Raw genomic sequence first — 23,211 nt, forward strand, 5'->3', positions numbered from 1 at the left:
GTATGTTATAACAATTATACTTTGTTCAATGCCAAAGTAGGGATTTTCGCACAGAGCTATGTTGAAATACCATCATTTATCTCTTGTTTCACTACTTTTTATCACTTGGATCCCTACTTCATTTTTAGATTAATAATTTTTTAATGTACCAGTGTGTTTAGTTTTTCTATACAGCTAAATGATATTCACATGTGACTGTTTTAGTAGAATATTGAAAATTGCTGTGGTATTAGGGTGACTGCTTTATTAGAGTATCTCAAGTGGGCCTCAGCCAACTGGACTATACGCAATATTTAAGGGGCGTGGTCATGACATGCCTTGTTTTCACCATGCTACCAATAAAAAGTGTGTATTATGATCAATTGCTATTGTACAGCTAGATCAATAAGAGACTTGTCCCTCGATCATTATTGGTCCAGCTGTACTAGATCATAAAAAGGTGTGTCACTCGATCATGCTAGTTCGTAAAGGTCCTGTTGTGCAGGTACAGTGTCTACCAACTGTCTACTGGTAATGTATCAGTATGAGAGCTTTAAATAAATTTGTGGCAAGTAAGTATTGATACAGAAAATTAACACCTTGATATGGTTCCTAGCATGAAGAAAAAGACTACAAGCAGATTGAAGATAAAGGAAATACAAGGCGCACTTGTCGGAACCCCAAAAGAAACATGCCACTGGTGTGTTTGTTATTGTGCCAAAAATGGTGGTCATACGATGCGCGTTTAGCCTCTAGCCTTGCTACTGTGGTCAGGCTGCAGCTGGCAGGCAGGCAGGCAGACCAAAAATTGAGTTTGGGCAATCTTTTTAAATTCAATATTAGGGCTTATATATGGGTTTAATACTATATCCGACTTTAGATACACTAAGACTCTTCCATAAAGGTACTTTTCGCCCCTTAAGATGTTTCTAGGGTGGTTTTTAGAGGCAGCACTTTGGCGATTGAGGTGATCCTTACTGCTGTTTGATAACACAGAAGCTACTTTTAATTCTTCTAAACCACTGAAAAGCCTTTCTATGACGATTAGTCCAAATGCATACTGGTTTTCAGCTCATTCCCCTAAGCAATTTGCCAGGTACGTAGGTATAATAACTAATGGTCTTATTTATTCATGAAACTCGATCACACAATTGCTACATACATTTAGTTTTGCATTATATCTTGGGCAGGCACAACCTCACTGTAAAATTCATTGCATTCGGATACAGCATCATGAAACTATGTATGTGTGAAAATTGTGTTTTCTTTCTTCCTGTCAATATATTGTGGACATTTAATCCCTAATTCAGTCTACATCCATGACTGAATTAGGGATCAAATGTCCACTAGTTTATCTGCAGGTGTAGGCGACCTCCTTTGTTTCCCTACTTTTTTCTATCCATGGTGTGACACACACACTTCTTGGGCAGCATGACATGCAACTGTATCTTGATAGAGGTACACTTTAGAGGTACTTCACTACAACAAAGCATATAAGCCAATACAGCAGGGTTAAAGGGGTAGGTATAAACAGTGGACCCGGGGACCAAGGACCCAGGACCAGGGGACCCATGAGGATCCAAGTTTTTTTTTTGGAATTCTATATACTTCATAATATTCTATACTTGTACTAGGTACCTCTGCAAGTAGTCTTGCATGGCCAATCCACTTTTCCTCGTCATGGTGTCTACCACGATGTTTATACCATAGATTTTATACCAATTAGAAATTAATAATAAATGTCTCTGAAAAAGCATCTAAAGCTGACAGCATTTATTGGCCACTCGCCTGCTGCACAATGAACATACTAGTCTATTATGTCACCTAGCTACAGTACTAAAGTTTAGAAATATTGTGCAAAAAATTATTCCAGGGATATAGTACTAAGCCTCGTAGCTGGCAAGTTTCAGCCTGGGAACTCTACAACCAGACAATGGTGCATTTTCACAATGTTTCTAAACTTTAGTAGCTAGGCAACATAATAGACTAGTATGCTCATTGTGAAGCAGGCAAGTGGCCTATAAATGCAGTCCTCGATGCAGTCAGCTTCAGACACTATTTCAAAGGTGCTTATAATTTCTAATCGGTATAAACATCGTGTGAGACACCGTGATGGGGAAAAAGTGGATTGGCCATGCAAGACTACTTGCACAGGTATCTAGTACAAGTATAGAATATTGTGAAGTGTATAAAACTCCAAAAAAATCTGGATCCTCATGGGTCCTCGAGTCCCGGGTCCTTGGTCCCCGGATCCACTGTTTATACCTACTCCTGGGTTAAAGTTGATTGTCTTTGGTGGTTTATACCAGAAAACACACACAAATTTTTCAAGAGTACAATTACAGTTCCTTACAGTAACTTACATCAAAACCATAATGTATAGTGAAAAATGATGGGGTCATTTGAAAAATCAGCAAAATAAAGAACACTATGATTTGAGCAAAGACGATTTCCATAGCACTGACTCCTATAACAGAATAAAGAAAATGATAAATTGTTTACTGACAGTAATATGACAAGAAACATATTTTGTTTTAATTTAAACTGCTGAGTTTTCTAATGCATAAAATAATACTACAATAGATTCATACAATACAAACAGTCACAGTTAAAATAGCTTGGACCAGCTATGATGAGGAAAAAGCTGTACAACAGTACACAATATTTTGTGAACAAAAGTCATGAGACTATATACAGCACAAGCAGATCACTTAAATAAACCAATTAACAGCCTAGTCTTCTAAAATTCCTTAGCTTGAATGTACATACAAACTACAGATGTGAAATAGGACAATAATGAATAACTATATGGTATGACCAGACACATTCCAAGACTGTGACACAGACACACACGCGCACAAGCATGCACACAGACACACGAATGCATGCACATACACTACACCACATACACGCACAAAATCAAAGCCTTTGGCTACCAAGCTAGTATAGTCATGTCTACCCACTGGGACATCTGTGGGCTACTCAGGTCAGCATGGGAAAATCCTCCTGGGGCAGGACTAGTAACCAGCAGGAGGTTGTACCATGTCCCACAGGTGAAGGTATGGGCACCCGAAGTCCCATCTGAACTTTTACCCACCGGGTGAGAAATGGACAGTTGCTATTTGCTTCCCCAGTAAATACCTGATAGACAGGCTGTTTCCCCAGTTGACACCAGGATACCAGGTCCCCATTTAAACAGCTGGGTATAGACTGGAGCAATGTGAGTAAAGTTACTTCCACAAGGAAACAGCAACAATAGCAACTAGGCAAAACTGGGCATCAAACTTGGAAACTTAACCGGCATCAAACACACACATGCACACAAACACACATACATGCATGCACACACACCTGCTACCCATGTGCGGTCTATGACACCTTCCTTGCGTTCTGTGATAAGCTGACTTGCAGTTAAAGTGATAGACAAAGTAATAAACATGCTAGAACAAACAGACACACAATTAAATGGATAAGTTATTGTTCTACTACACTGTACTTACGCTCCTACAGCACCTGCGAAAACAGTATCAGAGTATTTCAGGCTTTCTTTGCCGTAAACATACTTGGAAATCTACAGGAAATTAGAAAGAAAATAAGTGCAATTGTGCATTTAGTCAGCTCAAATTCTATATGTATACATTTGTTGGTGTGTTTAATTATATGTACATGCTCCACACAAGAAAAGTTTATGTTGACAATATTTCAATTTTGCTTACAATTTGCAATAAAAATAATTATATAGTTCTAAAAGTTAAGGCTATGCTAAGCGGTATAATATGAGCATAACCAAGTTGTAGCAATGAACCACAGCCAAAACTCTGAAAACGCGAGCTGATTGCTTTAGTAAGGAATCCCAATTTGCTTATTTGCAATAATTGAATCTTGGGGGATGAAAATCAAAAAGGTGTGGCAGCACTTAGAACCAAACCTGATCATGGAAAGTGGGAAATATCCACTCATAATTATAAGTGTCATGTCAAGTAATTCTGTGGTCTCTATTATAGACGCCATAGACTGCATGTTGCTGGAGATCAAGTCACCACTGGTCTCACAGGTCCCTAGTGGCACATGGTGCAGAGGACAGACATTTATTGGAACCTGAATGCCACACATGAGTTTATTGCTATGGTATAAAACAGTGGTTATTATATAAAAATCATTTAGTGATTGTACATCACAGAATATAGTTAATACAATCAACTTGTCAAAATTTTGCGACTACCCCTCAGTCCTGCTAAAACTCTAATACTAAATATAAAGCTGCATGTCACTCCATATAATGAGTCATATCTTTGAACTGGTTGGACTTCAAAGATATGACAAATTATTTTCCCATGATTTTTTCCAGGCAACATGCTAGTTAACCCCGAGCAGTGTCCTTGAACGCCCACACTAAAGTGGTATATGTTTAAGGTACAGTACATTAATTACCAACAGTCCACCATTATTAAGGTGGCTCGGAACAGTTTTCATAAGGTTTCAACAGCGTTATGTAAGCAATCACATTAACTATTAGGCTTAAATATAATCATTACTGTGGCTGACCACCAGTTCCTGTCATTTACAAATGAATATAATTATGTTGCGTAAACACACATCATCACAACATTTAACAAGATCGCCGCCCACTATTATTACAAGCCTCCATACAAAAATGAACTAGTTGCCGGTTTTTCAAGATACGACTGTTGAATTTTGGATGGGCAAGCAGTAGTAAACAAGCTGCAATTGTGCGGAAGCCGATTTTTAATATTAGCTTCTGCCTGGCAGTGGCGAATTTAAAAAAACCCATTTCAAAACTTTGTGTGACATGGGTAGAATTAACGCGTGAACTAAAGACCTGGTAGGAAAAGTAGCTCCGCACAATGATAGATAATCAGGTAAATAGTGTCTAACAGCGAATCCAGCCCCATAGCGCCAAGCGCTGAGGAAGAGTTCACTCTGAAGGGCTAAATTTGTAACTTGTGCTACACACATCCCAGAGAGCTCCTGTTTGTTGTAAACAGTAGAGAACAAATTGCTTCACAGATTTCTGTTAGTACAATGCACTTCGTGAAGATAGCTTGCTTGTTTTAGGCCCTGTAAATTTCATGGTGAAGCCATACGGAAACTGTTCCCAGCCACCTTAACTCTTGTTAACATGCTGATTGGTGTGGCAACACCCCGGGGAGGTGTGCACTCGGCTTATTCGAGCAGTGCACACCCCCGGGGTGCAATCACCACTTACCATGTATTTAGTATGTGTACATACAAAATAGACATGACTATATAATGTTTTCCTAGCTATACACACCACCCTTCCACCGCACCTAGTTCTATTACCTACTTTTTCCTAGTTCTAACCACAATAACATATAGTATATACACTTACATTAAACAGTGGGTGGCTGATATACTCAGGGATACTCAGGCTCCTTCCAACAATTTTCATTACTGACTACATAAGAAACAAGTTTTAAAACAATGTTAATGTGTACACATTTTGTCTATGTTTGTCTGTACAAACGTTTGCCTTTGTACGTGTGTGTGTGTGTGTGTGTGTGTGTGTGTAACCATGCAGGAGTTCTTATAGAATATGTAGAGATTCTTTACGTATGGACCAAGTGTGCGAATAGTGTGGTATATCAATACTGTACTTCTAGTTTAAAAGTTGTACTCATATGCCAGGTTTTCAACATCAAAAGTAAAGCCGTTATTCATTTTTAAAAATCATTTTATGCAAGCCTCTCACTATATAATTATAGTTTAGTCGTCCAGTGTATTTCAATCACCACCGATACACAATCTACTCATCTGTCCCTCTAGCTAGCTGTTAGTTATAGTACAGTAGTGAATAGAGAGACTAAGTATCACAAAGTTTCAACAAATTTCTGTTGTATTTCTACAGGACACATTGCCATTCAGGGTGAAATACAACACACATACACACATGTTTGCGCATAGCCTAAGCAAATGCACACACTATACTGTATGTACCTCATGTGCCTTGGTCAAGGTTAAGTTCACAGTGGAATAAATCTCTTGGTCTATATTGGGAAGAAAAAAAAGCACATGTACAGTGAAGTCTACCAATGACTATAGTGATGTACAATATCACAATGATTATCAAGACACATTCTCCCTATAATGAATAATACAAATTTTCTAATATCATGATTCATGATACTCGTGATACAATTAGAGTGTAATAGCAACTTTACAAAAAAACGTTATTGCAAATTATTAATAAAATAATATGACAGGATTCGTGATAAAGTACTTTGTACAAGGTATCTATTGGAAGAACACTATACCACTTGAAATTAGTGTTTCACTGCACCACTAGAGCTGGTAGAATAAGGATGGTGAGTGAGCAACTTATGTATGCAACTTTAGTAAGCAAGAAAGATAAGTGAAGCTGCCAGGCTTAGTATGAGGCCAGTAGAGGTTATCTACAGTATATCCACTCAGAGTGTTTATTACAGTCCCAGAAAGCATCCAACCAATTGCTGCTGTCTGGCCAACTCCATATGAGCTGACACCTTTTGTAAATCTAATCACAAATACTTGGTCTTAATTCGTAGTGGTAAATCCATGCAAAAACATCTTTGCTGTAAAAAAGAGTGCATCCAAAAAACTACAAGTAACTGTAATCTAATCCAAAACAGCCAAGCTGTAAAAAAAGTGTGCGGCCCTCAGAAAGGCTGTGGTGAAAAAAGATGTGAAATCCAAGGTAGCGGCCAAGAAATGGCTGTGATGGTAGGTTAGTGGTAAAAATTTTAATAATGACAATTCAGGTGAATTTTTGTGCCGCTTCACAAAAATTCACCTGAATTGTCGTTATTAAAATTTTTACCACTAACCTACCATCACAGCCATTTCTTGGCCGCCACCTTGGATTTCACATCTTTTTTCACCACAGCCTTTCTGAGGGCCGCACACTTTTTTTACAGCTTGGCTGTTTTGGATTAGATTTCATTTCTTTTTGTATTTGTATACCCCAAAGCCGGCCTATGGCCAGCTTTGGGACTTTTTTAACCTATGTTTTTTTCTTTACTACAGGAAGAAGAAAAGATGAAGTAGATGTACTTTAAATATTTTATCAGTAAATGTACAAATTATATATACTGTATAATACATATGTGACCGGATTTGCGAAAAGGGGTCCAATTTGCCAACTTTGACAATTGATAACTTCAGATTGGAAAGAGCTATTGCCTTGATATTTGGGCAGTGGTGAGCACCACTATAGCTGAATACATGGTGAAATGTTCAGGTTAATATGTTACTTGAACACTGAGTTATGGTCTCCAACATTTACGGAATTGGATGTGTGTGGAAGACCCCTTTTCGCAAATCCGGTCACATATATTGATTACAGAAATCTCCATGGTGGTTTCTTTGTAACTGAACACTCTACAAGGTGACTTCTTCTAATTGCTCTCTCTACAGGGTGAATTGTTTGTAGCTGAACGATCTACAAGGTAACTTCTTCTAGCTGATCTCTCTACAGGGTGATGTGTTTGTAGCTGAATTTTGTATAGGTGATTTGTTTGCAGCTGAGCTCTTTACAGAATGGTTTCTTTGTAGCTGAACTCTCTAAAAGGTAACTTCTTCTAACTGATCTTTCTACAGGGCAATTTGTTTCTGGCAGAATTTTCTACAGGGTGATTTCTTTGCAGCTGAACTCTCTACATGGTGGTTTCTTTGTAGCTGAACTATGTACAAGGTAATTTCTTCTAGCTGATCTCTCTACAGGGAGATTTGTTTGTAGCTGAACTATCTACAAGGTAACTTCTTATAGCTGATCTCTACAGGGTGATTTGTTCGTAGTTGAATTCTGTACAGGTGATTTGTTTGCAGCTGAGCTCTTTACAAAATGGTTTCTTTGTAGCTGAACTTTCTCCAAGGTAACTTCTTCTAACTGATCTTTCTACAGGGTGATTTGTTTGTAGCTGAACTATCTACAAGGTAATTTCTTCTAGCTGATCTCTCTACAGGGCGATTTGTTTGTAGCTGAATTCTGTACAAGTGATTTGTTTGCAGCTGAGCTCTTTACAGAATAGTTTCTTTGTAGCTGAACTCTCTACAGGGTAATTTGTTTGTAGCTGAAATCCCTACAAGGTAACTTCTTCTAGCTGATCTCTCTACAGGGTGATTTGTTTGTAGCTGAACTCTCTACAGGTGATTTGTTTGTAGCTGAACTCTACAAGGCGATACTTCTAGGTGATCTCTCTACAGGATTCCTTGTTTCTAACTGAACTCTCAACAGGGTGATCTGTTCATAGCTGAACTCTCTACAGGTGATTTGTTTGTAGCTGAACTCTCTACATGGTGGTTTCGTTGTAGCTGAACTCTCTACAAGGTAACTTCTTCTAGCTGATCTTTTTCACTGCATATTTGTTTGTAGCTGAGTTCTCTACAGGGTGATTTGTTTGCAGCTGAACTCTCTACATGGGAGTTTCATTGTAGCTGAACTCTCTACAATGTGACTTCTTCTAGCTGAACTCTCTACAGGGTGACTTGTTTCTAGCTGAACTCTCTACAGGTGATTTGTTTGCAGCTGAACTCTCTACATGGTGGTTTCTTTGTAGCTGAACTCTCTACAAGGTAACTTCTTCTAGCCGATCTTTCCACAAGGTGATTGAGTTTTTTGCAGCTGAACCCTTTACATGGTGGTTGCTCTGTAGCTGAACTCTCTAAAAGGTGACTTCTTCTAGCTGAACTCTCTACAGGATGATTTGTTTGCAGCTGGATTCTCTACGTGGTAGTTTCTTTGTAGCTGAACTCTCTACAATGTGACTTCTTCTAGCTGAACTCTCTACAGGGTGACTTGTTTTTAGCTGATCTCTCTACAGGGTGACTTGTTTTTAGCTGATCTCTCTACAGGGTGACTTGTTTCTAGCTGAACTCTCTACAGGTGATTTGTTTGCAGCTGAACTCTCTACATGGTGGTTTCTTTGTAGCTGAACTCTCTACAAGGTAACTTCTTCTAGCTGATCTTTCTACAGGGTGATTTGTTTGTAGCTGAATTCTCTACAGGGTGATTTATTTGCAGCTTAACTCTCTACAAGGTGACTTCTTCTAGCTGAACTCTCTACAGAGTGATTGATTTTTTTTGCAGCTGAACTCTCTACATGGTGGTTTCTTTGTAACTTAACTCTCTACAGGGTGATTTGTTTGTAGCTGAACTCTCTACAGGGTGATCTGTTCATAGCTGAACTCCCTATAAGGTAACTTCTTCTAGCTAATCTTTCTACAGGGCGATTTGTTTGTAGCTGAGTTCTCTACAGGGTGATTTGTTTGCAGCTGAACTCTACATGGTAGCTTCTTTGTAGCTCTACAATGTTACTTCTTCTAGCTGAACTCTCTACAAGGTGACTTGTTTCTAGCTGATCTCTCTACAGGGTGACTTGTTTCTAGCTGAACTCTCTACAGGTGATTTGTTTGCAGCTGAACTCTCTACATGATTGTTTCTTTATAGCTGAACTCTCTACAAGGTAATTTCTTCTAGCTGATCTCTCTACAGGCCGATTTGTTTGTAGCTGAACTCTCTACATGATGGTTTCTTTGTAGCTGAACTCTCTACAAGGTGATTTCTTCTATAGCTGATCTTTCTACAGGGTGATTTGTTTGTAGTTAAACTCTCTACACAATAGATTCTTTGTAGCTGAACTCTCTACAAGGTGATTTCTTCTATAGCTGATCTTTCTACAGGGTGATTTGTTTGAACCTGAACTATCTACATGATGGTTTCTTTGTAGCTGAACTCTCTACAAGGTAACTTCTTCTAGCTGATCTCTCTACAGGACAATTTGTTTGTACCTGAACTCTCACATGATTGTTTCTTTGAAGCTGAACTCTCTACGAGGTGATTTCTTCTAGCTGATCTTTCTACAGGGTGATTTGTTTGTAGCAGAACTCTCTACAAGGAAACTTCTTCTAGCTGATCTCTCTACAGGGAGATTTGTTCGTAGCTGAACTCTCTATACATGATTTGTTTGCGGCTGAATTCTCTACATGATGGTTTCTTTGTAGCTGAACTCTCTACAAGGTAACTTCTTCTAGCTGATCTCTTTACAGGGTGAATTATTTGTAGCAGAACGATCTACAAGGTAACTTCTTCTTACTTATCTCTCTACAGGGTGATTTGTTTGTAGCTGAACTTTTTACAAGGAAACCTCTTTTAACTGAGCTCTGTACAGGGTGAATTGTTTGTAGCTGAACTATCTACAAGGTAACTTCTTCTAGCTGATCTCTCTACAGGATGATTTGTTTGTAGCTGAACTATCTACAAGGTAACTTCTTCTAGCTGATCTCTCTACAGGGTGATTTGTTTGTAGCTGAATTCTGTATAGGTGATTTGTTTGCAGCTGAGCTCTTTACAGAATGGTTTCTTTGTAGCTGAACTCTCTACAAGGTAACTTCTTCTAGCTGATGTATCTACAGGGTCACTAGTTTGTAGCTGAATTCTCTACATGGTGGTTTCTTTGTAACTGAAGTATCTACAAGGTGACATCTTCTAGCTGATCTTTCAACAGGGTGATTTGTTTGTATCTGAACTCTCTACAAGAAATCTTCTTCTAACTGATGTTTTAACAGGGTGAATTGTTTGTAGCTGAACTCTCTACAGGGTGATTTGTTTGTAGCTGATCTCTATACAGGTTACTTATTTCTAACTGATCTCTTGAATTCTGTTCAGGGTGACTGCTCTATTAGGATGACTGCTCTATTAGAGTATCTCGATCTCGCACTTGCTACACCAAGTTGGATTTCGTGTTATAACTCCGTGGCTTTAAGTCTGATTCTTCTACACCATTGAAGAGCCTTTCTAAGATGATAACTCCATCTGTACAGCGATTTTGAAAGCATTACCCCAAGCGGTTTACCTGGTAGGCGTGGCAAGCATAATAATAATAATAATAATAAAATAAAAATATTAAAAATTAGCTAATCTCGATTGCGTAATTGTTACACACTGTTGATTTTTTCGCTGTATCTTCCTGGTTTTTAGCTCGATTTCTTTCAAACCACAAAAGGTTTGAGGTTCAATAGTTAACCAATTCACCCACCGATTTTCAGCTTCTTCCCATACGCGGTTTACCCTGTAGGCGTGACAACATATTGGTGTTATTTTTCGTGCATAATCGCTCATAACTCTTTGTCTGTTTATGGTATTCCAGCCAAACTTGGTACCGAGATGCGCCTTTATACCCCCCTTCTGTGTGCCAAATTTCAAGGCAATCGGATAACGCGTTCGAGTTTTATAGCAGTTTTTGTAAGTGTGCGACAAGAAAAAGAAAAATAAGAAGAAGAAGAAGAAAAAAAAAACGAAGAAACTCAGCCAATTTTTGAAGTCGCATATCTCGGGAACGCGCGAAGCGATTTCGCTCAAATTTGGAATGTAGAGTGCTGCAGTTGGGGGGCATGTCCACAGCAAAAATCGTCTTGTTTCATCAAGGAAGCACAGAGCTACGGAGGTGCGAAAATTGCGTTTTCTTTCTTCCTGTCAATATACTCACGGGTGTTACGCGCCGGCTTCTTGGGCCGCACGACACACTACCGTGTGTCTTGATAACTGCAGCTAAAAAAGGTGGTCAAATGACTTGTTAAAGGTATTGATTGAGAAAGCAGCAAGACTGAATACAGAACATCAGTCAGTACAAATTCTCCAATCTTTAATCTTTACTTGGTGGCATTTACATTCTTTCTTGGCCATACCAGATATCAGATCTTTTAGTTGCAGTTATTACAGTTACTTGCAGTTTCTTGGACACGCCCTTTTTTACAGCAAAGATGCTTTTGTATAGATTTTTATTTTTGTAAACAAATTTACTGGAATATACAGTAAATGGTCCCTAGACAGCTATGCTGGCACTAGCTATTCATATTCACTGCCATTCTCACACATCTCTAAAGCCCCACATACAACTTACAAACCTCTATCAAGCTCCATAGCTTGCCGTGACCTCAAATCTTTTGCTCACTGAAATGGTCTCGGTGTTTATATGATAGGTCCACATTTAGTATATTCTATTTAGTGCTCACTTATTTACAGATATCTTTCTTAGTGAGGGGTCAGCAATGAGGAGTAAATCTCATAGGCCATTAAAGATAATCTGTAAATCTAAAAAATTAGATCTCCGTGTAAATCCTGTAGATGATTTTTTGCTTATGGCAGACCCCTCATTTCTTAGTAGTGTGGGGATGTGTGATGTCAATATTACAAGTTGGCTGGTATATTTATGTACTAAGGGATACTGTAGAACCTCCTCTAAATTTTGATCTTTTGCTGTTGCACAGTCTATGTGCATGCTAAATGTGCTTATAGTGCATGCCATCAAATTGTTACCAAAGATTCTCCTTTTCAAATTGACCATACAATTAAAGTGTCAGGGGTGTAGCCAGGATTTTCGAAGGGGATTACAACAGCAATATTGAGTTACCAGAAGCAGGAGTCTGGGGGGCGAGAGACTTTCAATAGTTTAATGAATCAAAACTCAGCAAATTGCTATATTTTATGCAAAAAGTACACATAAGTGCACATATAGTAATCTGTAAGTGATAGTTATCTCACCATAAATCCACTGATACAAACATCATGGCTTACAATCAAAACATTATAACTATACAAATATGCATAGCACGAATTCATTTTGCATGACAAGTGATAAATTTCTCGAGTCTTATATCTTTATACACTGCACAGCAAAGATACAGCAGTATAAGGTCATGCTCAGTTTTGCATTTAATGTTAGAATGTCTGAAAATTTTCATACAGATATGGATTTTACATGCATGTTCTATTAGAGTATACTTGACTGCTCTATTTTTAAATATATCAATCTTTTAAACAAATTTTGAAGAGGGCTCATGTTACCTCTGTAAATCCTTCCCTGAGAGATGAATGCAAGTTTTATCAATTGTTGTGCTGTGTCATTACACTATATCACTCACTCATTTTGTCCTGCCACACTAAATGGTGTGTAACGTGTTAGGGTCCTGCTTGCAGAAAGTCTAAATTTTACAGGGGGGTTCCTGAACCCCTTGGAAACCCACGCCCCAGCCACTTGTTTTCTTGACAGGTCCAGTACAATTCAGACTTTGGCTAGCTATTGGGGGAAGGTGTCTTTCGTAAGAACCAAATACACTTGGTGGCTTAATTGCCACTTACAGCACAGGTTGTTTGTAAAGGACCACACTTTAAAAGAGATCACTAACTGGTACACATATGCACATGTACTATTTTACACGCTCACATGCATATGTTGTACACAAGCACGAGACATACACACAACATGTGTACGCAACATAATTGGTGGTGTTAATTTCATATTGTTTCCCTTAAATCCAGGTATGGACCAGGAGTAGAGGAGAGAGTGATAGTGGTGGATTTTTCCTGGAATGCCCTTACCACCACCCCCAGCACTGGCTGTCAAGTGCTAGACAACTGGATAACACGTACCAGTGACTGCAAAACAAGCTAAGTGAAGGCATCAGCATTAAGCCTACCCTTGGAATACACCACAAGATGAAATAACACTTTGTGAAATATTTTATTGCTCATATATAAATCAACATTATTAACCTGTGTGACAAGTAACACAAAGTATAATTAATAGCTAGTTGTCTGGCTTTACTGCATGTGAACACCATCTCACAAGAAACTTCAGTGTGAATTTGGACATTTTGGAGTGTATTTCTACCTGAGTAAAGGCACTCATGTGATTGTACATGAGTGGCACTAAATAGAATTATCATGAACACTATTCCTAGAGAAGTTACGTCTTCATACTTTCGCAATCTGTTTATATGAATGCTGGGTTTGTATGTCTTTAAAAGTTATTGTCTGGATTGGACGTTTGGTCAATGAAATTTGGTATAGGAACAATCCAGTACCAGAAAGTGGCTGTGTTAATAGTATTCCATAAATGCCTTCAGTAGTAATTATGATAGATAGAAGTAAAACAAGCCGAAATCTCCCATGCTTAACATAAGGGTGTGACAAGAAAACTACGAAAACAAAGATGATAAAAAATATTAGAGGCATATACGTACTAAAATTAAAAATTAAAATTAAATTAGGCACATCTCTAACAAGAATAATTGTGTAATTCATGGCTAAAATTTCAAAACCGTCCGTACACATAAATAACGCACAGTAGTCACCTCGCATGTTTAATCGTGGCATACGCTTTGTATTTTCTCGGTTGCGTGCCTCACTACCGTGAGTCTTGATATTGGTTAGCAGGGATGTGCCCACAGTGGTCGGCAGTGGTCGGTACCAACCACCACTCAAATAAAATAGCCACCACTATCACTCAACAACCACTACAGATTCACCTATGACACACAAAGTTAAGGTCCCACACTACATTTCTGAACCCAACCCTGTCTCTCGTAGCCACTACTATTCTAAACCTGGGCACATCACTGGGTTAGAGATTACTATGTTATACATATACTGCTGTTTTTTAAAGTGAATTATGTCACTGATTTAAGCACAAACATTTTATAGCTGCATGTTGATTTATATATGTTAACTTATTGTATCATGATAAACATGAGTTGGTTTTGTCACTTTTATGAATGTTTCAAAGATCAGTTAGTCAGTATATTGTTATTAAGTATTAGCAACAGAAAAAGAAGAAATCACTAGGATTGTTTCTGATCACTTTGTGAGTGCATTTTTTAAAGTTAGTAATTCTACTATGTACAATTAAGCAGGTGAATTCTTTTGTTGATAACATACTGAATACTGGTGATACCACGTACTGAATGATTTATAGCAAATACATAACTGGTAAATTAGGTACATAAGGTAATAATTATAAACAGATGTGGGCATGTTCACAAGTGTCGTGACAATTCAAATTTATGACTCACTGACAACATCCATTGACACTTGGATTGTAGCATTATCCAGTTGTTCTTCTAAAGATAACAAAATAATTATATTAAATTAAGTATACGTTATACCATGCCCATGAGGGATTTCCCTAAGCCCAAACCCAAGGACCACGTCCAAGAAGGGTGTGAGCAGATATCAGGTTACAGAAATGTAAACAATCTACGTACGTACATCAAAAGGGGATGGCCATCAATAATTAAACCAAGGAAAAGAGTTGTGACATCAAAGGTGGTGGCCAACAAAAGGCTGTGGAGTCTATAAGCATCAATGATGGAATAGAAATTTTAAATTTCAGTGTTTTAAGGTAGTGGTCAAGTAGTCTAGTCGCCTGTGGTTTTCATGGTTGAAGAGTTGCAAGCTTGCAGAGATATAAGGTATAACTTTAAGCCAGCCAAGCCAAGCAATGTACCACAGTTGATTGTGCTAACAGAGAGCTGAAAGCAATCTCAAGTACCACTAAAAAATCTCTATTATGTTCTGAAGCACTAGCTACCATAATGGGCCAGGGTGTCTTGCATTTCTAGAATTTCTCTCACGAATTCATCGTCTGGGGATATATCCCTATAGCCACGAATGCAATTAGTGATGGTAAAAGTGCTGGTCATTGTCAAAGCAAAAAATTAATTATGTTACACACTGTGAAATTTTCATGGATCTTATTTTCACAATTGCTGTGTCTGTCAATCTTGAAATTTGTGAAAATTACATACCATGAAAATTTCTGTGCGTATAGTAGTATGTTTCTGTGAGAGTTTCTATTCTACAAGAGTTTGTACCGAGGGATTGTTCTCTACATAATTAAACTGGTTACAGACCTACAGTATCACGAGGTGCTGGGATATGTACCACACTCACGCACTAGGCTATGCTAAACATTGTAAGCTTTGAAAGTGAATGAATAAAATTCTGCGAGTGGGTCTCTAAAAATCATGGAAAACATTCACTTTGTCTATGTACGTATGTCATAGCAATCATTAGAAATTGATGCCCATTTATAAAGATACGTAATCATACTGAAGCTTACTATCTCAGCACGTGAGGACTAATTAAACCAACTAAGCAAGAAGCTGCATTAAAGCAAAAAATTATACATAAATTTCTTTTGATGACTGGTCCAAGAAAGTGTTATCTAGAATAGAAACCTGTCAACACACAAAAGAGTCCCAGCTCTATCCAATTGGATACACAAGTCACAGTTGAGACCTCACCAGTAATATCAACAGGAGATAGCTTTAACATCTTAACGCACACATCAACTGTCCTGCATGGATAACAAAGTATTATATGTGATTACATTATGGAAAACTGAGTACCTTATCACAAAGTACACAAGAAGATAAACACTATTTCATTTATGAAGATGAAACCAGAGGTGGGTTTGGGAAGTTGCTTGGTGTATATTAAATCATCCTCAATTAAAAAAACTATATGCTAGCTACAAAACTCACAAGTGTAATTGTGTTTTAAGCAACGAAAATGGAAGGAGCCAGGGAAGGCCTAAATTCTTCCAAGAATTAATGAGAGGTGTCCAAACTATATTCAGGACTTGTGGTTTAAATTAAGGTGGTTAAATACAAATATTCTAATTGAACATTCAAAGAATTTCGCTAAAGTTCTGCTAGACCACAAGGAAAAAGACCAGTGCATGAGCTGAAAATGAACTTCTTCTGCACTGTGATCTCACCATTATTCCCTATCATAACTTTATACTTTTTCCATACACCGATTCATAAAAATTACAACTAGCTACACTTATTTCATGTGTAGTTGACTTTACAAGGAAGCGCCAAGCCCATAACATCATCTGTCATCACTCTATTGCCCTCCCAAGGTCAGAAGGAAACAACAGTCACACTGTGACACATAATATGTCTATACAAATGTAACCAGATAAGGAAAGTTTGAGTAAATGTGAAATTTATTAGTCAGTGACCAACTTGTCTTTTGCATGCTATTTAGTTGAAAAACTGGTGAGTTAATTGGAGAAGATGAAAGTTTCTACAAAATGGTGTCTGATTCTTCTTCAATGCTAGAGTCACTACACATTGCTGCATTACCAACAATATTACTTTTGAAAATAGTTGTCTGTATAGTTTACAGGAATCGGCACATATGCGACAGCTTTTCCATCTTCCACTTTTTTCATTATTACATTACACAGAGACACACAGTAAAAGTTGATCAGCTTCAATATTGAGATTTTTGACCAGAATATAGAGATTATTTTATATGACTTTTTAGACAGTCAATTTAAGGCCATCATTGTTACGCATATTCCTGGTCTCCCATAACCGCCCTATAGATCGCAACAGTCAAGTGCATTTTTAATAATCATCTCCTGCCTGCATCAGTTTATGCTGCATCTAGGGATGGGAAACAAGTAATGATGGCCCAACCAAGTCATTATATAGTGACTTTGTTTCACTGTACTGATATGAGATTAAAGTAACACATTACCAACAATATTACCTTTGAAAATAGTTGTCTGTATAGTTTACAGGAATCAGCACATATGCGACAGCTTTTCCATCTTCCACTTTTTTCATTCCTTCTTGAGGGTCACTTGTAAATTTCTATGAATAAATTAATACTAGAGAAACTTTCGAAGATATAAATATCCATACCAAATCTATCGTGTCTCTATCAATATGATTAATAAATAGCTCACCGAGAGGACGTGGAAATAAAGCTACACAAATTAAGCAAAAAACATATTTATGTACACTATGGTATGGTAGTACTGTATAGTAGGGATCATGAAAATTAGTGTTTTCCTGCAAAAAACATTTATTGAAAACTTAAAACAAGCCTCACAACACCTTGGTGCTTTTTAATTGGCACCTGAAGAAAACAACAGAAATATGATACTTAAGATAGCAGGGGCGTAGCCAGGATTTTTTGAAGGGGGGTTCCAGCACCAGCATTGAGTTACTAGAAGCAGGGGTCTGGGGGCGCAGCCCCCAGCTGCTGAGAGACTTTCAATATTTTAATAAATTAAAACTCAGCAAATTGCTATATTTTATGCAAAAAGTACATTAACCATGATGCATTAAGTGCCCCTGGGATGAAGGTAGTACTAGATAAAGTCACCTAGTGGAAATAGACAGCATAACACATAGAGACACATATAGTAATCTGTAAGTGATGGTTATATCTCACTGTGGTATAGGGGCCATGAATCCACTGATACAAATGACAATCAAAACAATATAACTATACAAATATGCATAGCATGAATTCATTTCGCATAACACAAGTGATAAATTACTGGAGCTCTATATCTTTAAACACTGCACACCAAAGCTATAGCAGTATAAGGTCATGCTAAGTTTTGCATTTAATGTTGGAATGTCTGAAAAACTTCATATGGACATGGATATTTACATGCATGTTCTATTAGAGTATACCTGACTGCTCTATTAGAGTATATACCTGACTGCTCTATTAGAGTATATCGATCTTTTTAACAAGTTTTGAAGAGGGCTCATGTTACCTCTGTAAATCCTTCCCTGAGAGATGAATGTAAGTTTTATCAATTGTTGTGCTGTGCCATTACACTATATTGCTCACTTATTTTGTCCTGCCACACTAAATGGTGTGTTAGGATCCTGCTTGCAGAAGTCTAAATTTTACAGGGGGGTTCCTGAACCCCCCGGAACCCCCCCTCCCTACGCCCCTGGATAGGGTCATGTTCCAACCTTTGCTGAGCTACAAGTCCTTATAAAGACAACAGTGATAGTCTGGGATGTTGTGCTCAATAGCTAAAACGTGGTGGGTAGAAATACGCATCCATGCATTGCCGAAATGATTACTTTACTGATCATAGGTTAGTAACTACCAACTAGTCAAAACTTAACAATTACATTGAGCCTACTGACATGTAAACCAAAACCCACAATTAGATGTTGAACTGGTTGGGCATCAAAGCCATGAACAAACTGTGTTCCCATGATATTGCCCGGGCAATATGCAAGTTAAAGTTAAGTTAAACCCTGAGCAGTGCCTTTGAATGCCCACGGGGTATATATTTTGTTAAAGCTGATAGAGTATTTAAATGATTTCAATAAAGATTATCTTGTGTCCTACAGACAACAGAGATAGTTTGCAAAATAATTACACAGTAAGAGCTGCTTCAGGCATTTTGAGTCACAAAAACACAAAGCATTTGATGGCTTCTCTTTACAAACCATAAGTATATTAAAGGTAATGATGCCAACACTACAAAAAACAAGGTGCTTCCTTTAAACTCAAAGGGATACACGATTCCTGGTAACCTATGAGGCCTGCTACACTGTTTTTCAATTGTTAAACACCTATAAAGCTCAATGGGAAGGTTGTTCACAAAATTAATGTAGAAAGTCACTACACTCGGATTTCAAACCACTCACATCTCAGAGCAAAGATTACTTGCATGGAAGTTTAAAACAGGTTTCAGTTAGTCCTTAATTTAGCTGCTTTTACCCTTTAGTGGTTTGGTTCATGTTGGCGAGTATGGTCAAACATAGGTAAATTTATTTATTTTTTAAAAATTTATTGATAGATATGTATGTAGGAATACACATATTTTTATAGAAAATATTTCAGAAAAGCAAGCGTGGGACCTTTGAAAATGAAATAAGTGATAAAAGTAACAAAACTATTACAAGTTTATTAACATCAATATCAGTGCAGTTAATTGTATTTTTTGTAAGCCACCTTTGTTATCACATCCTTTTAACACCATTTTTGAAGATTGCATTCTTTTCAATGGCTTGGATATAGTACATACACACATGGATGAGTTCAGGTACATACACAGGTACAAATATGGCAATGCATATGGTGTACTTCTGTGCACCATACCGGATTTGCAAAAAGGTACCTTTTCCACACATTTGACATACCAGCAAACAAAATAATGTAACACTTGACGCCTTATACCAAGGGTACATAATAATAGAGTAGGGAGGGGAGTGTCTAACTTCAGTGGATTCACCAAACTCACTGTGCTCAGACCTTGCGCAATCAACTATAGCCACCAAAGGTGACAAATGGCTTGCTCTATGAAGGAGGTTGTAGCACTTCTACTGCTTCAATTAGGAAATATCAACAGTCTTCTGTTCACTTAAAGGTATTGATTTATTACTAGAAATTTTATGGATTGAAGTAGGAGGGTTTGAGCGCAGTGTGTTTGTATGGATTATATTGAGAGTTAGACACTCTCCTCCCTCTTTTATTATTATGTACTCTTGCTTATACTGATTAACTTTCTCTTAGTATCAAAATGTAGCCAGATACTGTAGCTACTACATTCATTGAAATTTCAAGCAATTATATACCATCATCAAAAAGTTATGAAGCTTTAAAGTTCAAAAAATGGGTCAAATTTTGTGAGTGAAAAAGGTACATTTTCACAAATCTGGTCATGTGTGTGTACCTGAACTCATGCATGTGTGTATGTGTACTATAAAGCATTAATAAATATAATAAATATTTTGAATTAAAAATATATCATTTACTTTTGTGAAATTGAACAAAGAAAGACCCTAGTGGTTTACATGTAAGTTCTACAAGAAAAGGTGGTACAGCTTGAATGTCCAGCAAGTTTAACAGTAAATCAAGTCATGATTTCTCAAAAATTTTGATATACTATCAAGGCTTTTTCTGATGGAATAGAAATCCAATTGAAGATCAAAGCAAACTAAACATGTACAGGTACACAACCAAGATACTCTAATAGAGTAGCCATGTATTCATGCGATGAAGTGTACATTATAGTGTACTTACTAAACGGAAAATATACTGCACAAAAGTTAAACATACAATAGTAAGTCCTAAGACCAGCTTTGGATTTGAATGTGGTAGTTATGAAAATTAGAAAAAAATGTAATGTATTGCAACATAGACCTTCAAAATTTGATTTATTTATGTATAGCAAAATGAATATGCAATATAAGAGTGTTGAAAGCATATATATGTATCTCAGTGACTTTTACTACAGGAGTCTCGCCTGAGCACAATGGCCTTGTTCTACAGTAAAGCCTTTTTGCTGTGTTGATCTTGTGCAGGGGCTGATCCAAGGTTTGGAAAGGGGGATGGGTGCACCAGGATAGTAGTAGATATCCCCCAGAAGCTAAAGGTATTATATATGCTTCAAGGCTGAAATATTTGATGTACACTGTTGGTGTGTATTGATAAAGGATCATGTGCACTTAATTTGTAAACCATTCCTAGCCAATAAATGTGTTCATGGGATGGTACTGCAGATGCTAGTGTCCATACTCAGCAATAACTGCAGTAGATTCTTAATAGTATTATATACGGTGACTGTTCTATTAGAGTATTTGACTGACTGCTCTATTAAAGTATCTCAGTTTTGGACAAATTTTTGTGGGGGGAGCATGTGCTTCCCCTTGGATCCACCACTGTTGTGTTTGAGACTACATCAATTGGAGATACAGAATGGGAATTGTATACAGTGTTGCATACTTGCAAGAACTGTCATACGTTTGCTAATATACCCTAATACAACGGTCACTGTTACTTTACACACAGTAAGGAGATAGCATTGCACACAGGTGTGATGTCTTTGTTGTTAACTTCAATTGCAGTACAATACAGTGGCAGTCATATTTTAACATTATAAGCAATATGGGAGTATTACATTATAAGCAATATGGGAGTATTACACTATAAGTACATAACAATACTGTGGATTACTTGGTTCATTTGTATCTAGATTAGTAAGGTAAACCTTGATGTCTTTTATGTCACCTCCATAGCTTAGACAAAACACAGATAATTGTGTCAGTGAACTGAACAGAACAAAAAACAGCAAGCTACAAAAAATATGCAATACACTTGTAATATAAGTGTAGCTACCTACTCATCAAAACACATGACAGTGTGTCGTGCGGCTAAGTACAGCCTGCAACAGAAGAGTGTGTATTTTATAGGAACCATTTTCAAGCATTCATACCTTAAAGAAAATTAACCATTTTTGTTATGCAAACTCCCTTGGGGGCAAGGTACCTCATATTCTAAAATTTAGCTGGATTTGCCTAGCCATCAAGTGCCCTCAAGGTTTGTCTTATTTTCTTCATTGTTTTTGCTGTCTTTTTGTACCACTTAGAAAACTTGTTGTGCTATATAGTCAATTGTTTACTTCTAATATGGAAGGCAATAAGAGCATTTTACAGTGCATTTTCAGTCCAATTTTCATACAGATTGAATTAAAAACACAATAGATATAAGGGATTTTTGAAAAACTACAAATGCGATTTTTTGGTCATGCCTATAGCCTATAGGGGTTTACACACCACTTGAAGGAACACCTTGAAAATTGGTCTGTGCTAGGAGTAACCGGGGTATTTGAACAACTATTTTTAAAAACTCCCTGTAACAAGACCAAACGAACATCAAACCTATAAAAAACTCTAATGGTATTCATTATTGGGGACTGTGGTCTGTTTTTGTTTGAGTCAAAGTAGAATTTTTGGACTATTAGTTCCAACACCTAAATATAGACGGAATAAATACAGTCAGTATTTGTGTATGAATTATGCTGTGCGTTGTAGTGCAAAACCTCTTGTGGTTTGTAAGTAATCGGGATAGTGGCCATGTAGTTTAACAAAAAAAGCCATAACAAACACATGATCGAGTTTTGTTAATAAAAAAGGTATTACTCGCCATGCCTACCAGGCAAACAACTTAATGGTATGAACTGAAAATGATTATATAGGTAAATTTATTATTTAGAAAGACTTTTCAGTGGCTTAATCAGATTAAAAACCACCAAGTTATACTACGAAAACCAACTAAGTGTAACAAGTGCATGATCAAGATTCTCTAATAGTGCAGTTACCCTATTAGAGTGTTCAGCTACATAATAAGTCACTCAATTTGAGTATTCAGCTACAATCAAGTCACCATATAGAGTTCAGCAATATAAGATGTCACCCTGTAGAGAGTCCAGATACAAATGTGACCATCTTGCAAAAAAACGACTTGTTTGCACAACTTCTGAATTTTTTAATTTTCTCAGCATTATCTACAGTGTACGAGGAATGGATCACCAAAGTTTCAGCTTATTATGGTGAGTACTTATGGAATTATAGTGCTAGACAGTAGGAAGAGCAAGAAAATCATTTGTACAGTGACTATACTGAATATAAACTACAGGCGCTTATACTCGCAGCCATAACTTCTGTTTGCATTGGTCTACAACGTTGGAATTTAGCCTAAAATGTTCACCATGGATTAGCAAATCACCCAAGGCATAGTTTTAGCCCTGTAGTCACTTATGCATATCAGTATGAAGGCAGTTTAGTTGAAGAACTTGTTTATGTTACAAACAAACGCAC

General features: G+C 37.3%; 1 protein-coding gene across 2 annotated transcripts in view; it reads right to left on the reverse strand.

Annotated features, from left to right (window-relative positions):
- The window catches only part of LOC136265690 (ABC transporter G family member 20-like), a 52,895-nt gene that overhangs the window by 4,706 nt on the left and 24,978 nt on the right, over nucleotides 1-23,211 (reverse strand). The window contains exons 10-19 of one of the 2 annotated variants that reach the window (XM_066060585.1): nucleotides 21,569-21,687; nucleotides 17,494-17,558; nucleotides 17,339-17,442; nucleotides 16,078-16,130; nucleotides 14,845-14,892; nucleotides 5,956-6,005; nucleotides 5,351-5,416; nucleotides 3,480-3,550; nucleotides 3,331-3,419; nucleotides 2,343-2,446 (exon numbers count right to left, since the gene is read on the reverse strand). In XM_066060585.1, coding sequence (XP_065916657.1) covers nucleotides 2,343-2,446; nucleotides 3,331-3,419; nucleotides 3,480-3,550; nucleotides 5,351-5,416; nucleotides 5,956-6,005; nucleotides 14,845-14,892; nucleotides 16,078-16,130; nucleotides 17,339-17,442; nucleotides 17,494-17,558; nucleotides 21,569-21,687 — 769 coding nt within the window. The remainder of the gene's footprint in view (nucleotides 1-2,342; nucleotides 2,447-3,330; nucleotides 3,420-3,479; nucleotides 3,551-5,350; nucleotides 5,417-5,955; nucleotides 6,006-14,844; nucleotides 14,893-16,077; nucleotides 16,131-17,338; nucleotides 17,443-17,493; nucleotides 17,559-21,568; nucleotides 21,688-23,211) is intronic. The other variant, XM_066060586.1, reaches the window with a different exon arrangement.

Source organism: Dysidea avara, chromosome 9, assembly GCF_963678975.1.
Source record: "Dysidea avara chromosome 9, odDysAvar1.4, whole genome shotgun sequence".
Classification (NCBI taxonomy): domain Eukaryota; kingdom Metazoa; phylum Porifera; class Demospongiae; order Dictyoceratida; family Dysideidae; genus Dysidea; species Dysidea avara.